Source organism: Nesoenas mayeri, assembly GCF_963082525.1.
Source record: "Nesoenas mayeri genome assembly, chromosome: 10".
NCBI classification, from domain to species: domain Eukaryota; kingdom Metazoa; phylum Chordata; class Aves; order Columbiformes; family Columbidae; genus Nesoenas; species Nesoenas mayeri.
Genome location: NC_137560.1, coordinates 8,712,581 through 8,728,324, shown reverse-complemented (window position 1 = coordinate 8,728,324; position 15,744 = coordinate 8,712,581). Strand labels below are relative to the sequence as shown.

General features: G+C 60.2%; 3 protein-coding genes across 3 annotated transcripts; all 3 read left to right on the top strand.

Moving 5' to 3' along the window:
- On the top strand, window positions 1–5,000 carry TUSC2 (tumor suppressor 2, mitochondrial calcium regulator). Its single transcript, XM_080350792.1, has 3 exons — window positions 1–239; window positions 478–598; window positions 2,228–5,000. The coding sequence occupies exons 1-3, from the start codon at window positions 88–90 to the stop codon at window positions 2,291–2,293; spliced, it is 339 nt and encodes a 112-aa protein (XP_080206918.1). The 5' UTR covers window positions 1–87; the 3' UTR covers window positions 2,294–5,000.
- Window positions 2,309–10,728, top strand: HYAL2 (hyaluronidase 2). Its single transcript, XM_080350791.1, has 5 exons — window positions 2,309–2,411; window positions 2,538–2,649; window positions 8,346–9,288; window positions 9,905–9,994; window positions 10,144–10,728. Exons 3-5 carry the CDS (start codon window positions 8,362–8,364, stop codon window positions 10,540–10,542), a joined length of 1,416 nt encoding a protein of 471 aa, XP_080206917.1. The 5' UTR covers window positions 2,309–2,411; window positions 2,538–2,649; window positions 8,346–8,361; the 3' UTR covers window positions 10,543–10,728.
- A 995-nt stretch (window positions 10,729–11,723) lies between these two features.
- Window positions 11,724–14,191, top strand: HYAL1 (hyaluronidase 1). Its single transcript, XM_080350710.1, has 3 exons — window positions 11,724–12,707; window positions 12,835–12,924; window positions 13,014–14,191. The coding sequence occupies exons 1-3, from the start codon at window positions 11,820–11,822 to the stop codon at window positions 13,329–13,331; spliced, it is 1,296 nt and encodes a 431-aa protein (XP_080206836.1). The 5' UTR covers window positions 11,724–11,819; the 3' UTR covers window positions 13,332–14,191.
- Window positions 14,192–15,744: the final 1,553 nt, after the last annotated feature.

Genomic DNA, 15,744 nt, shown 5'->3' with positions numbered 1-15,744 from the left:
CGCGCCGCACGCAGGGAGGCGCTCGGTCGGGGCGGCTCCGGGCCGCTTCCCCCCCCCGGCCCCGCTCCCGCCGCCCCCGCCGCTGCCATGGGCGCCAGCGGCTCCAAGTCGCGGGGGCTGTGGCCCTTCGCCTCCCCGGCGGCGGGCGGCGGCGGCGCCGAGGGCTCCGGCGGGCAGCAGGCCCTGGCCCGGGCGCGGGCCGCGCGCGCCGCCACCCCCTTCGTGTTCACACGGCGCGGGTGAGAGGGCGGGGGCGGGAGGTGGAGGCTCCGCCGCGGAGTCAGGCCGGGAAGGTCCGAGCACCGGCCCCGGCGGGGCGGGGGGACGGGCCCTGGCCTTCCGGGGGGCGGGGGAGCTGCCCCGGCAGCGGGTGGTCCTGCAGGCTCGGAGGGCCGGGGGTGCCCCGCCCCGCCCCGCCCGGGGAGCGGCTGCTGTCGGCAGGCTCTGGCCTACCTGCCTCCCCTTTCCTCTCGGTAGCTCCATGTACTATGATGAGGATGGGGATCTCGCCCACGAGTTCTATGAGGAGACAATCGTTACCAAGAATGGGAGGAAGCGCGCCAAGCTGAAGAGGATCCACAAGAACCTGATACCTCAGGTAGGGTGTGGGAAAGCGAGTGCCAAAGTGCCATGGTGACAGCTGAAGCCCTGGCTTTGTGGGAGCTCCTGCATGTGGGCCTTCTCCCTCGGGTCATCTCCTTGCCAGGAAGGCAAAGGTTTTCTGCTCTCCATCAACCTCTGCCTCAGGGCTGTGACCTGTCTCTGTCCTGGCTCGTACCCATGTCACTGAGTGAGGCTGTGGCAGGAAAGAGAGAGCTAGTGACATTCTCCAGTCGCCCTTTCCAGAGAGAAGAGCTGTCCCAGCCCTTTAGAGCTGCTAGGCTGGGGAGGATTGCTCAGCTGGATGTGTGTTATGGGTTGCAGAGTGCTAAGCAGCCCTGCACAGCCATAGCGTCCCATCACTGACCACCTTCCCCAAGGTGTGGGGTGCTGCGCTTGCTCAGCCAGTGTCACGTTGTTGCAGAGAGCCAGGCCCTGGCTTCAGGAGCAGCAGCCAATGCCCATCGCCTGCTGACATGAGAACACATGTACCCCCAGGCCACTCAATAGTGACACTGGTGTTGACAGCTGTGCATTTCACACCTCTTTGCGAAAGTCTTCTTTTAAAATGAGCATGTGGGGTGAAGTTGGGCAGGGGCTGGGACACTAGTTGAGAGTCTTGGTGCAGGAGAAGGACAGCCTGCGTGTAGGGAAGTTTCTGGGGGCATAAATGAAGAAAAGAGAGGATCAAACCAGGGTTGGAGAGAGACCCTGCAGGAGCCTTTCCTAAGGAAGCAGACAGACAGGGCTCTAGTGAGCACCTGGGGTGAGTTGTTGATGTCCTCTGAGGGGTGAGCAGCCCCCGGCAGGGTGAGACCCCTCTGAGCGCTGTGCAGGCCTTTGTGGCAGGGAAGGATTCAGTGCTGCTCCCCAGGCTGGTGTTCTCACAGGGGCAGGTTTGAGCTGTGGGACTGTCTCCTGGCCCTCCTGGACGTGGGTTGAAACTCACTCTGTTGGAAGTCTCAGCTGAGCTGGAGAGAGCAGATATGGGCACTAAATAGCCCTTCACTAGCCCAGGTTTTTCTCTGGCTCTGTGAGCACAGGCCCAGCCCCAAGCCCCTCTTCCACCCTCAGTCCCCCACCTGCCAGCAGGTCCCCTTGGAGCTGCTGTAACAGGAGAAGGCTTGGACAGAGCATGGGAAAGCTGCCTGTAGCTGGCGTGGAGGGAGCATGCATTCAGCAGCCTCCCCTCTGGATAGAAAGCTGCTTTTCTTGTGTGCCAGCTGCCCCGGCTGCTTGCTCTCAGAGAGCTCTTTTCATTCTTTTAAATCCCGTGAATGAAAGGTGCCAGATGAAAAGCCCAGACGGCCAATATCTGCCAGTCACGCAGCAGCTGCTGCACGGGCAGTGCCTGGCAGAGCAGCTCCCTCCTTTCTCGCGCTGCTGAGCTCCAGACCTGCTGTGTGTGGCAGCCAGGCATGCTTCCCTCTGCTCTCCAGGGACGAGTTCGAAGGACAAAGTGCTGTTGCTTTGCATGCTGCTATTCAGACGTACCTGGTGACACAGTGGCTTTATGGACTCACGTTCCTCACGGGGCGCAGTGTCCTTTGTCATACGAGGGGACTTGCAGGGCTTGGGGTTGTTGTTTGGCGGTCTCCTCTGCTCATGTCTCTGACTCTTCTTTCAGGGCATCGTGAAACTAGAGCACCCTCGCATTCACGTGGATTTCCCGGTGATCATCTGTGAGGTGTGAGGCGCCAGACGTTGCTGCCTGCGGGTGGGAGGCCCTGCCCCACCAGCCCCAGTCGTATTCCCACCCAAGGAGGACTCTGGGCGCGCAGCGGGGACGGCGGCTCTCCCCTTGCCCGGAGGTGAGGCAGGACGGAGCAGACCAGGCTGGGCTTGGCTAGTGCTCCTCACAGGAGATGGGTGACCTTGTGCAGCGACTGCTTAAAAACATCCTCGCTTGAGTCAGAAGACTAAAATACTTATTGTAGCCTCTAGCTGATGTTTGATGAGTAACTGGAACTGCAAATGAGCTGCTGTGATTGAGCTGTTAAAGAGAGAGCGAGCCTGTACTTCTCACCAGAGGAAATCCCCGCTTCTCAGGTATGCGGCCCAAGGAGAGCCAGGGCATGGTACCACACTGCCCGAGGCCCCGAGACCCCTGGGGCCCTGTGGTTTGATGGCCAGTGGTGCGGTGTGTTGCTTGACACGGGTGTTACGTGATGCTCCCTGGGGCAGGTCTGTTGATGGAGGATGAAGGCTGAGAAGGGTGGATTTGAAGCACATTCAGCTGGCTGCTGCCCTCCCCTGGGAAAGGGGACGGGGATCAGATGCCGCTATCTTGGACCTCAGTCCCTTCCCCCTGTACGTTTCCCTGCTTATGGTGGCTCTGGGGAGTTTGGCTTCACTGCTGCCTGCAGCCCCTCTGCCTGCAGGAGATCTCTGTGGTCTGTGGCTGCTGCTGGTGGCAGCGAGGTCCCCAGCTCTGCAGTAGGCTCACCTCCCCCATTAGCAAGCTGGTTCCTGCCGAGCACTGCCCCTCACCCGCTGCGGGGCTGGGCTGCTGGGCAAGGTGCCTCACCCCCATCCTCACCCCCTGCTCTCGTCCTGAACTTACCTCCCGGTGGGGTGGGCCTTGACAGAGCCGAACAGGAAGGAAATAATCTCTTCCTTCCCTGTCCCCCAAAAACAATCGGTCGGTGTGCCTGCCCTGGCTTGGAAATCTCCCTGGCGATGTGAACTACAGTTCCTCCCGCGTCCCAGCTGGCAGCAGGAGGAAAAACGTGATGCACTTTAAAGGGAGGCTTTCTGCTCCGTCTCTGAAGGTCCTGCTCTTTTCTCCTCTTTCCTCCTGCTTGAGAAGGTTGAGGTTGCTGTGACAGCACCAAAAAACCTCTCACCCTTGCGCACGGGCCCCGGGCTCTCGAGCCAGCTGCTGCAGGGTCGGGGAAAGGCCTGACCCGTGCTGCCCTGCCCTGGCGCTAGGAGCCACTGCCACCCTGCTTGGCTGCCCTGGGGTGGGTGGGTGGCAGAGGACCGGCCATGGGGCAGCAGGCACAGCTTTATCCTGGGTCAGAGCCTGCTCCCTGCAGCAGCCGGCTCGGCTTTCCTCCTCTTTCGTCCCAGAACTTATTTACTTTCTAAGCACTTCAGACGTTCGCTACCTCGATTTTTAATTTAAGCCGCTGGTACTTGGCCGCCAGCCCTGTCGGCGTCTCTGTTGGATGTATCCATCCCCACGCCCACTGAGAGCTGCCCGGGCGTGGGGCCACATTCCCAGCTCCGGGGAGATAACAGCGGCGTGGCTGTTGCTGTCTTCCTGTCACCACCTCTTCCCTCCATATCCCCCCACCCGCTGTTCCCATTGACCAGAGCGAGCATGGAAGGCAAAGCATGGAGGATGAAGTGGGTGTGCTGGCTGCTGCCAGGCAGGGAAGCAGAGCTCTGTTGGGGAGCTCATCTACACTGTGATGCTGGGCACTTCTTTTGACATCTTTTGTTCTACTGCTTTCTTGAAAGAGTCTTGTCTTAACCCAGTACCCCACTGAAGTGTTTCTTGTTCGCACCACCTGCTCTTGAGTTTCTCCCGGTCCGGATCTCACTGGGAAGGGCATCCCTAGGGCTCTGGAGAAGAGCAGGAGCTGCTGTCTCCAGCAAGAGGAGATAAAGCTGTAGCTGGGCTGTCTGAGGGTGCAGGCAGCTCCACAGAACCCACCTCGGGTACAGGGGAAGGCGGAGAAGGAGTGGGGATGGGGCCGGTGCTGTTTGCCTGCCCTGACAGGAGCCCCTTGCCTGGATACCGGCCAAAAACTGGCTGAGAAGGCAGGGCCTGAACCCCAGGTGGGGCAGAGACTGAGACAGGCTTAGCGAGGATGCTTTTGTCCTCCCTGGCAGGCTGCCCACCCTTCCCCCAGGGTGTCAAACATGCTTCCCCAAAAAAACCACTCCTTCTCCCACCCCACCGTGTCACCGGAGTGGCAGCAACCCTTCCCAGGCTGCCAACAAGCTGCATCCTGCCCCACTTCTTCCCAGGCTGGTCCCCCAAGCTGCCAGCCCCCCCGAGCACCCTCCCCTCCGCCAGCCTCCAGCCCTGCTGTGGCAGTAGGGCTTTGGGAGCAGCTGGAGTGATCTTAAAAATGTGAAGGTCGCTGTAAATAGTATCTGTGTCCACTGTGGTGTTGGAGCAAGAAAAAAAAAGGGAAGTTTTCCTTTCAGTTCTTTTCTTTTTTTTTTTTTCTTTTTTACGATTTCTGTGCAATGTTGTGCTTTCCCATGTGGATGTGTAGCCGAACCGTACTCACCAACACTAGGCTCCTTGCTCCTTTAGTGTGTGGGTAGGACCTGTGGGTTTGGGAAACATACACTATTTATGGTCCTTCCTCTGCTTCCCAGTGCATCTGTCCACCTTTGTTAAATTTCAATAAAATTATTTGTAGAGCCTGCAAGTCCAAGAACTGTCTTGATGTTGGTGAGCCAAGGGGAGTTGGGCTTTGACATGCCAGTCTGCTTGCCACCTTTGAGCCCCTTGTTTTTTCGGGAGGGTGATGTTCGTGCATGTGTGGCTGAACTGGTGGTGAAGGAGCAAAGTTGGGGCTGCTTCCAGGTGCTCCAGTTTCCCACATGGTGCTGACAGGCACTGGTAGCTTTGTTGGGCCATGATGCTGCTCATAGTTGCCTTGACACCCTTTAAATATATAACTAAATTGTGTTTATGTAAATATATGTAATTTTCTTGTTCAGCTCAGGGCTGAACCTCAGGCACCTCTTCCTTCTGCATGTGGAGGGAGGTCTGCAGTGAGCCAGGAGGCAGCAAGGGTGTTGCAGGCAGCCCAGCTCCAGCCAGCCTCTTCCCATCTCTCTGCCCAAGCCCTGCATTGGGACGGATCTGCCTATCTGCTCCTTCGTCACCTGCCCTGCCAAATCAGTGTCTCATTAATCACCGGGGTCTGACGACTTTCTTGAACCTGGCGTGACCCCATGCTGGGATGCTGCCCATTCCCCGAGCAGTGCAGGCTGTCCATGGGGTGAGCATGATCTCACTTTGTGCCCTGCATCCTGCCCCCGGCAGCCCTGCAAATGTTTTCCTGTGGCCACCACCACCTCTCATCATTTCCTCTGTGCAAGCTGGATTGGAAACAAGCCGCTGATGAAAGCTGTAATGAGAGTGAGTGATGTGGTGTGTCCTGACAGCGCTTTGGTTTATGGGGGACAAGGCTCTAGGACTTTTGCCCATTGATCTATAGGAGCCCCAGCCCCTGAAAGGACAGATCATAGTGACCTCAAGGGGGACTGGTTGGCTGTGAAGGCGTTAATGACGTTAAAGAAGGTGGTGGCTGTGGCTCGCCAGCCCCATGACCAATTTTGTGTCCACCGGAGCCATCCCAGTCTCTCTCCTGCTGCCTGTGAGGCCGGGCTGTGCCTGCCTCCCCCAGTCTGGGCAGAGGCAGGTGCCCACCTCCCCTCCTGGCCCTGCGGTCGCTCTGTCCCCAAGCTGAGCTCCTCTTGCACCTTGCCCAGACCTGTTCAGCATGAGTAAATATGACTAATGCCCTGTTATCCAGCACCTGTGAGGGATTCACAGCCACCCGGCTGCCCATGTGGCCACCTCGACTGCTTGGCTCACCCCAGCTGCTGTCCAGCTCTACTGCCCCGTGCCCCTCTCCACTCTTGTGCCCAGCTGAGAACAGCTTAACGTCATCTCGTGCTCAGCAGGGTGAGATGAGAGAGAGGAGGCTGAATGCGTCCAGCTGCCCCCTTCCAAAATGCAGGGTATTCCCAGTGGGAAGGGAGGAAGGAAACTGAGGTGTGTGATGTCAAGTCCTCACGGGGGGACAGTGGTGAGAAGCTACGTTGTGCTGAGGACTTTCAGCCCTCCCAGCAGCAGAGCTGTGACCCCTCCAGCCACCCCACAAGCGGCAGGGCCAGTAACCTTTGGCGCGTGAGACTGCGGAGGATGGAAAATTTTAGGCATTTCTGCTGCTGGCGAAGGGAGCCTGTTTACTGCCCGGAGGGGAAGGGCAGCGCCCGCCAGCGCTGGGATTTCTTGGCTCCCTGTGATCTCTCCCGAGGGTTTTGGCAGCCAACGCCCGGCCGCTGCCCGACCTCCCCTGCCCCTCTCCTGGCCGGTGCCCGGTGTTGCCCACAGGCCAGGCCGAGCTGTGGGGTGCAGCCTGGATTCCGAGTGGCCAGCCCAGACACTGTGCCTGTCCCTGGTGGTACCATCACCTTCATCACGGGAGCTTCACCGTGAAATCTGGCACCCGACTGGGTCCCGCTAACTGGAGCCATCTGTGGGTGCCCACGGCCCTGGGCTCGGCACCGGGGCCTGGCACCAAACAATGCCGGGCTTGGTGCTCCCACCCACTCCCCGGAGAGCCGGCGGGCGGCTGGGGAGCGCTTCCGCAGATTCAGCCCCATTTCCTTCCCCCAGCCCGGCACACCCTCGCACTCCAGCACTTCCTCCACAGGGACACCTTGATGGCCCCTGGCCCACCAGGGCCAGCCCTGGCCAGAGCAGGCAGGGGACAGGCAGGACATGGGGACGGCCGCTTCTGCTGCTCGTCTGGGGGGACTCGCCAGAGCCTCGGCGGCGCCCTGGGAAGGAAGCTCCCCTGGTTCTGCTGCGCCTGCAGCCCCTCTTGTTCCCCCTGGGCAGGAAACCCAGGAGGCCGTGGCTGAGTCAGCAGCACCGACTGCCCTGGCCCCGCACAGGACATCCTGCCCAGCACAGCACAGCCATGGGGATAGCACCACCCTGGGGATACCAGCCTACCAGGGGTGTCACCATCCTAGGGGACATCACCACTGTCCTGGGGACAGCACCGTCCTGGGGTCACCACCATCCTGGGGACACAACTGTTCTTGGGTCACCAGTCTTTTGAGGTTACCACCACTCTGGGGACACTATCCTGGGGACACCACCATTTTGGGGTAACTATGATCATGGGATCACCACCATCCTGCGCTCATGGCTGTTCTTGGGTCAGGGCTGTTCTTGGGCCACCACTGCTCTGAGGTCACCGCCACCCTGGGGGCACCGTCCCGGGGTCACCGCGGTTTGGGGGACCCTCCCGCCCAGCCCAGCGCCGCAGCCCCTTGCGCCCCGCGGCGCCCCCTGCCGGCGTCCCTGTGGCTCCGCCCCGCCCCCTTCCGCCGCGTAGGGGGCGTGGCCTCCCGGGCCGTACCAAGCACGGCGGGCTGGGGGGTGACGCGCATTGCCCGGTGCCGCGGCCCCGCGGAGGTGTATGTGTGGCAGGGGGTCCACCGCCGGTCCGCTCCCCCGAAGTCCCGCGATGGTCCGCGCCGCCACTCCGGCTGGCCGCGGCCGGGCGGGGCCTGGCGGGGCGGGGAGCGGCGCCCCCGCGGGTGGTGTGCGCCGGGAGCTTTAAAGCGGGTGGCGGGGGGAGGTGGTGCCGGTGGGAGCTTGCGGCGGGGCATGGCGTGAGTTTCGGTGAGAGCCCGGCGCGGCGCGGAGTGGGACGGGCGGGGAGCGGGGCCGCTGGGGGCCGCGCCCCGGCGCTTTGTGTGCCGGTGTCGAACAAAGGCGGCGCCGCGCCGGCACCCGCGGGGGCGCCGGGAAGCGGGAGAGAGCGGCGGGTGGGGGGGTCTGAGAGCGGGGGGAACTGGGGTCAGGAGCGGAGCCGGGAGGAGCCATTTGGGACCGGGATTCTCAGGAGCCAGCCCCTGAAAGCGCCGGCAGCGCCTCCCGGCACCCCGCTGTCCTGGGCACGGGCTGCTTTGGGGGGTGTGGGCAGAGCCTGTACCCTGCTGCTGACCCCCTTTCTCCCCGCTGCTCCCAGGCCCCCGTTGGGCAGGATGCGTGGGGGCTGCACGGTGGCCGTGGCCGTGCCCTGGCTTGCCCTGCTGGCTCTGGCCCGGCAGCCCCCTGAGAAGCCATCAGCCGCCCCCCTGTTCACCCGCCGACCCTTCCTGGTGGCCTGGAACATGCCCACCCAGGACTGTAAGCCCCGCTTCCAAGTGTCCTTCGACTTCAGCCTCTTCGACCTGGACGCCTCCCCCAATGAGGGCTTCGTGGGCCAGAACCTCACCATCTTCTACAAGGAGCGCCTGGGGCTCTACCCCTATTACAACCACCAGGGTGTGGCCATCAACGGTGGTGTCCCCCAAAACAGCAGCCTGTCTGAGCACCTCGCCCGCCTCCGGGATGGCATCAACAAGTACATCCGCTCGCCTGCCAAGGAGGGGCTGGCCGTCATTGACTGGGAGGAGTGGCGGCCCATCTGGGCTCGCAACTGGAAACCCAAGGACATCTACCGGGAAGTGTCTCAGCAGCTGGTGTACCAGCGGCAGCCCACCTGGTCCCGTGAGGAGTTGAACAAGCAGGCCGTGTTTGAGTTCGAGTCGGCTGCCCGGCAGTTCATGGTGAGCACCCTGCGCATGGCCAAGAGCTTCCGACCCAAGCAGCTCTGGGGGTTCTACCTCTTTCCCGACTGCTACAACCATGACTACAGCAAGAACAAGGAGAGCTACACCGGGCAGTGCCCAGATGTGGAGAAGACACGCAATGACCAGCTGGCATGGCTCTGGAGGGAGAGCATGGCCCTCTACCCATCCATCTACCTCGACTTTCTCCTGGCTTCCACCCCCAACAGCCGCAAGTTTGTGCGGGCACGGGTGATGGAGGCCATGCGCATCTCGCAGCAGCACCACGACGGCTACTCCCTGCCTGTCTTTGTCTACACCCGGCCCACCTACAGCCGCAAACTGGAAGTGCTCAGCCAGGTAGGGTTGTGCCACTAGGAGGTGGTCATCCCAGGCACCTGGGCTCTGGAGTGGGCTGAGCTGGCCCCTCTGCCCCTGTCCCATCTTTGGCCACAGAGGGAGACGGCTCTGGAAGCCAGTGGCTGCTCTCATGGTGTCACCAGCACATCATGATTTGGCTGTCCACACGTGGGTTGAGGAACAGCATCCTTTGGTGTGGGGCTGGCCCTTTGTCCCACCATCCAAAGAGAGCCATGATGTGGGGCCACCCAGCTCAGCCCCTCTGTGGGTGGATAATTGGGTGCCACAAACCACCCTTGCCATATGGGCAAGGTATCTGGCAGCAGGACTGGCACCAATGGTCACCATCACCAGGGAAGTGCCTGAGAGGTGGCACAGGACTCCTGGGTCTCAGCAGCTCACAGCCCCTGTGGTGTGCTGGCTTGGCCCCAGAGGAGAAATTGGGGGACGGGAACCTTGTCACTACAGAGCTGGTACAGTCCTCTCTGCTCGTGGCCTGGAGCGGGGATGGTTCTTGCTCCTCTGACTCTGCGGTGGGCTCTTTGGGGTGCACCATGTTGGCAGGATATGGGTGCGTGTGGGATCTGTGGGCACTAACCAGACTCTGTCCACACAGTCAGACCTGATCTCCACCATTGGAGAGAGCGCAGCGCTGGGTGCAGCTGGGGCCATCTTCTGGGGGGACGCAGATGACACTAAAGACCAGGTAGGTTGGGGTCAGCATGCACCTGAGTAGGTAGATGATGAGTGGAGGTTCACCTGCCCCCAGTGTCTCAAGTCTGGGATGCCTTCTCCAAGGGGATGCTTTTCTCTCTGGGGCAGCCCAGCACAACCCTGATGTTCCACTTCTCCCAGGACTCGTGTCAGATGATCAAGAACTATCTGGAGGGGGACCTGGGCCGTTACATCGTGAACGTCACGACAGCGGCGCAGCTCTGCAGCACAGCGCTGTGCCAGGGCCGCGGCCGCTGCCTGCGCCAGGACAGCACAGCTGATGTCTTCCTCCACCTCAACTCTACCAGCTTCCAGCTGCGACACCGGGATGGAGACCACCCCCAGCACCCCCTCTTCTGGGCAGAAGGCCAGCTATCCTCTGCTGACATCCTGTTCCTACGGACCCACTTCCACTGCCACTGCTACCAGGGCTGGCAGGGCAGCGGCTGCCAGGTGCCTGCCAGCCCCCGCAGCCATGCCCCTGACCCCCTGGCACCACTGGGACTTGGGGTGCTGTTGCTGCTTGTAAGCTGGTGCTAATCCTGCTGGACTGAGCTGGTGCCCCCCACATCCCTTTTCTGTGGCAGTGTAGGGGACTTAAAGATATCCCTACCCTGCCTGTGTGGCAGCTTGTTATGGGGGGGCTGCTCCTCACCGTGTGGTTGCCCCACTTCTGCCCTCCCTGCTGTGGGGCGGGCACCCCCCGTGGAGATGGAGGGCAAGGTAGGTGGGTGAGTAGGGGGCCGTCTTCTGTTATAAGGAGAGGGATAGGGGTGAGGGGGGGCATGGGGGCAGGGAGCAGGTGCTGTATGGTGCTGACCCCCTGTGCACTGCCCCACACCGAAGTGCTTTACCTCGAATAAAGCTGGGCAGAGTGTGAGTGGGGTGCAGGGTGATTTGGGGCGGGAGGGGGGGTGTGAAACAGGTCACCTAAGTGTTGCCTATCCCTGCTCCTAGGCATGGCCTCTGTGGGGTGGGGCCCCCGGGGGTGGGTGTGCAGCTGTGGGAAGGCGCTGCAGGGGTTAGAGCTCCCGGTGGTGCCGGCGCGGCGCCGGGCGGGAGCCGCGGGATGCAGCCGGGCCGGGCCACCCACGTGGAGGCGCCGCGGGGCCGCCCCTTGGCCACGCCCCCTGCAGGCACCACCCGCGCGAGGCTCCGCCTCTAGGCTGCGAGTGGCCCTTACCCTCGTGTGGCCCCGCCCCCGCCTTTGGCTCCGCCCCGCGGTCCGTGCGCGCGCCAGGATCCGGAGCCCCAGGGACGGGCACGGGCGCGCGGCGCCACCGTCGAGTGCGCAGGGCCGGGCGGGCACAGCCCCGCGGCACAGACGGCCCTGGGCAGCGGGTGTTCGCGCCGCTGCCGCCCCGGCTCCCGGGCGCTGTCCCGCCAGGCCCTGCCTGACGCTGTGAGCTTCCTCCCGCAGTGCCCTCCCTGCTGCCGTCCCATGGCGGACACCCTGACCGCCACAGCGGCGCCCGCCCAGCGCAGCCCGTGTCCGTCACCGTGGCCTTGCCCCCCCACCCCGCCCGTGTGCGTCTGTCTTTCCAGCCCAGCTCGTGGCCGCCCCGGCAGCGGCCGTTGACTGCGCATTCCTCCTCGGCCGGGCCCGCCGCGGCCCGACATTAACTGGGCCTGGGCTCTGGCTGCTGCTGACTCTGGGGACTTCACACGAGGCGGTGGGAGAGGTGACCGGCACTGCCTGGGGACGGGGCTGTGGATTAACACCGGCCCTTGCTTGGGCTGGGGTAAGAACATCGAGGTCTGCTCAGGTCTCAGCTCTCCTGAGGCAGCTCCAGGACCATCCTGCGCCCGCTGGCACCATGGCATCGGGGTGGTTCTGCTGCGTCCTCCTGCTGCTCCTGCCCGCCCCAGCCCACGCTGGGAGGCCTGGCCCTGTCCTCATCAACCGCCCATTCATCACCATCTGGAACATCCCCACTGAGAACTGCGCTGAGAAGTACAACGTCACCCTCAACCTAGAGGTCTTTGACGTGCTGGCCAACGACCAGCAGTTCTTCATTGGGCAGGACATCACCCTCTTCTACAGCAAGGAGCTGGGGCTTCTCCCCTACTACACATCCGAGGGGATGCCAGTGAACGGAGGGCTCCCCCAAAATGCCAGCCTGGAGGCCCACCTCTGCCAGGCCACCAGGGACATCAAGGTCACGCTGCCCAGCCCTGCCTACAGTGGACTTGCTGTCATCGACTGGGAGAAGTGGCGCCCGCTGTGGATCCGCAACTGGGATTCTATGGACATCTACCGGCAGAAGTCAGAGGAGCTGGTGTGGCAGCAGCACCCACAGTGGTCCCCTGAGCTGGTGAACAAGACAGCCAAGCAGCAGTTTGAGCATAGTGCCCGTGCCTTCATGGAGCACACCCTGCAGCTGGGCAAGACCCTGCGTCCTGATGGCTACTGGGGTTTCTATGGCTTCCCTGACTGCTACAACGACAACTTTGACAGCCTGCCCTACACTGGGACGTGCCCGATGGTGGAGCAGCAAAGGAACGCAGAGCTGCGGTGGCTCTGGGAGAGCAGCCGAGCGCTCTACCCCAGCATCTACCTGCCCACCCGCCTCAACGGCACCAACAAGGTGCTCGCCTACGTCCGGCACCGTGTGGCCGAGGCTTTTGCTGTCTTCAATGGCAGCATCCCTGTCCTGCCCTACTCCCAGATCGCCTTCAACTGCACCGACAACTTCCTCTCCCAGGTGATGGGGACATGAGGATGGTGGGCACTTCTTGGGCTGATGGATTGTTCTGAGGGAGTCTTTAGTTCTGCTGGGGCAGCATGGGAACTTTGAGCAGTGTTGACTTCTCTTCTCCCCTTGTGTGCAGGAGGATCTGATGAACACCATTGGGGAGAGTGCAGCTCAGGGCACCGCTGGCATCGTCCTCTGGGGCAGCCACATCTACAGCAGCTCCAAGGTGAGTGTGGTGGGTGGCACCACACCACTGCCCCTGGGTACCCCCCATTCTCTGCCCACACAGGGCTGTGACACCATGTGCCATTGCAGGAGATGTGCCTGAAGCTGAAGGACTATGTGGAGGGACCCCTGGGCCACTACATTGTCAACGTGACGGCCAGCGCCGAGCTGTGCAGCCAGAGCCTGTGTTCCGGCCAGGGCCGCTGCGTGCGCCGAGAGAACAAGCTGGGCTTCCTCCACCTCGACCCCTTCCGCTTTGCCATTGACCTGCAAGCCGGCAAGCCTTGGCTGGTGGCACAGAGCCTGGAGGCCATCGATGACGCCATCCGGCTGGCCGAGGAGTTCAGCTGCCAGTGCTATAACAAGTGGCAGGGACCTCGCTGCGACACCCAGGGCTTCACCGAGTGATCCCCTGCCCCGTCCCACTCAGGGGTGAGGGCAGAGTTAACTTTTGAATGCTCTGTGCGGTAACCGTGAGTAACAACAATTACTAGACCAGTTCAATTCGATCATGAATTTGCTAAAAACACAGTAGAATTACAGCGAAGAGTGGCTTGGCAAAAGTTTGTAACTATATCATAAAACCTAACAAGACTTCAACAACAAAACTCACAACAATATTACCTTTATGTGTCCAGAATAAAATTAGAGAGAGAAAAAGAGAGATAAAGGTAACAGAAGTGAGATTTCACCACTCTGAAGGTCAGTCGATCCAGTGATGGTCCCTGTTGTTCTCTTGGCTGTGGTTGCAATGAAATGTCATTAATGCCACACATACACACCTGGTGTCCTGAGGGAGTTTTTATACTTTATTCCATTTGCATGCAAGGTAGGATAGGGCAGCTCATCTCCTCCCTCTGCTCCTTATTCATGCTAATTAAGGAGATTGTTCCAGAAATAGATCGGTGGTCTTGGAAAATAGGTTGGTGATCTCAAAAGTGCCTAGAAGTGAGTCGTGTTGTCGTCTAGGGGTAGTTGGTGATTTGTTACTTCCCCTGGCTGGCCAGTGGTGGCTGAATGACCCTGCCTTGGTTCCAGCCCAGTAAATCAGGAATGGGGACTGAGGCCACAGTAAGCCTCAAGGAAGAAACACTGGTCATGTTTTTATCTCAAAAATGTATGCCTTCGTTTTGCAAAGACCTTGGGGAACAGACTTAAGTTCTGTTTTCACAGCACTTAATCTATTCCTGTCAGAAACTGCAAAACCCAGCTGCTTAAGGCATAACATACATAACAAGGCCTTTCTTTTGCAAAGAATAGGGAGGCCTCCAGGCCATCGCTCCTCGCCCCACCATGCTGTGGACATCGGGGCTGGCAGGGTGACACCACCCAGCACCCTCACCAAGGGGTTGGGAACCCAGCCACAGGGGTGCTAATAAAACCAGTAGGTACCTGCATCTCCTGTTCTGCTGTGGCACGTTTTGAGTAGGAGATGTTCCTGCTCATTGCTGGGAGGATGGACTAGATGACCTTTAAAGGCTCCTCCCAACCCAGATTATTCTATGATTCCATTTTAAAGTGATCAGGAGAAGGCATGACATGAAACACTGCTTCCCTGGTCCAGCTTAGATGAAAATGTTGGCATCTTCATAGAATCATCTTTGTCGGAAAGGACCGTTAAGATTGAGTCCAACCGTTAACCTAACTCTGCCAATTCCACAAGAAGAAGATTCAATTAAAAGTCTCAGCTTCAAAGGCTTTTTAAAAATACTGTTGGAGAAGTCCTTGCAAGACTTCTGCCCAACATGTGAAGTTTCAGATAGCAAAGTTGGGGGAGTTACTGGTCAGATACCACCTTGGCTGCCAGGTACTCACAGTGTTTGGGTAGTTCATATAGCAGATCTGACAAAGCACATCCTGGCCTGATGACCTTGTGCATTTCTTTGCTGCACCCCAGTGGCTGTTCTTGCTCCAGACAGGGTTCATGCACCCACTTTGGAGCCCAGGGGCTTGGAAAAGTGATGTGAGGAACAATCTGTGTGTCCTCTGCAAGAGAGGTGGTTGCAGACCCAGATGTCTGTAACACCTGGCTAAGTACCGTGATGTACCCAGAGTTGTGTCAGTGTTTTTAAAAGGAACAGTTTCATTGGGTGCATTTTGGTCAGATACGTGTTCCCACTTTGTATAGCTTCTAGAGGAGTTTATGCAAACACGGAAAGCTCTCAAAGCACATGCAAGATCTCTGATTTCTAAGAAGCTCAGCTTGAATGTTGGGTAAAATGACTGAAGTGCTTGTGGAGCTGTTGCTTCTGCTTTGATGAGTGAAAGATAAACTCGGTCTGGGCTTGTGCTATGCAAAGAGGACAGGACAGCTGGAAAAGGTTTATGTCCAAAAAATTTTATTACTAACTCTACTAGGCTCTGTTTCTTACCTACTCTATTAAGCTCTATCTATTAACAACACTACTAATTAGATACTATTGACATCCTGGAACTCTGCCCTCTCCAGGATGTGCTGCGCTGGCTTCACTCTGCAGGACTGGGGCATCTGCAGGTGCAGGTGGGGCAGTGGGGTGGCCTTGGCCCTAGCAGAGCTGAGGCTGCTGCCAGCGTGGCCCCTGCAAACGACTGAGGAGCCCGAGCAGCAGCCTGGAGGCCACCCAGGGTTTGGGTGCCGGGTGGTGGCAGAAAGGAGAGGGCCAGCGGGGGGACCCTCTCCCTGCCGGCTTCTCCGACGGGCCGCGGGAGCGCGGGAGCAGCTGCCGCTGGAGGTGGACGGGCGCTGCCGGGGCCGGGAGCCGCTTCAGCCCATCGCTTGGTGGGTGGGGACGCCCGCGGGTCCCCCGCAGTCTGAGCACCGGGGCCGCTGGAGGGGCATCCT

What these genes read in the sequence shown, in the direction of transcription:
- TUSC2 (XM_080350792.1), top strand. Translation starts at nt 88, where the DNA reads ATGGGCGCCAGCGGCTCCAAGTCGCGGGGGCTGTGGCCCTTCGCCTCC. An exon ending in TTCGTGTTCACACGGCGCGG is followed by an intron (nt 240 to 477) that starts GTGAGAGGGCGG and finishes TCCTCTCGGTAG; the next exon opens with CTCCATGTACTATGATGAGG. An exon ending in ACAAGAACCTGATACCTCAG is followed by an intron (nt 599 to 2,227) that starts GTAGGGTGTGGG and finishes CTCTTCTTTCAG; the next exon opens with GGCATCGTGAAACTAGAGCA.
- HYAL2 (XM_080350791.1), top strand. Translation starts at nt 8,362, where the DNA reads ATGCGTGGGGGCTGCACGGTGGCCGTGGCCGTGCCCTGGCTTGCCCTG. An exon ending in AACTGGAAGTGCTCAGCCAG is followed by an intron (nt 9,289 to 9,904) that starts GTAGGGTTGTGC and finishes CTGTCCACACAG; the next exon opens with TCAGACCTGATCTCCACCAT. An exon ending in CAGATGACACTAAAGACCAG is followed by an intron (nt 9,995 to 10,143) that starts GTAGGTTGGGGT and finishes CACTTCTCCCAG; the next exon opens with GACTCGTGTCAGATGATCAA.
- HYAL1 (XM_080350710.1), top strand. Translation starts at nt 11,820, where the DNA reads ATGGCATCGGGGTGGTTCTGCTGCGTCCTCCTGCTGCTCCTGCCCGCC. An exon ending in CCGACAACTTCCTCTCCCAG is followed by an intron (nt 12,708 to 12,834) that starts GTGATGGGGACA and finishes CCTTGTGTGCAG; the next exon opens with GAGGATCTGATGAACACCAT. An exon ending in ACATCTACAGCAGCTCCAAG is followed by an intron (nt 12,925 to 13,013) that starts GTGAGTGTGGTG and finishes GTGCCATTGCAG; the next exon opens with GAGATGTGCCTGAAGCTGAA.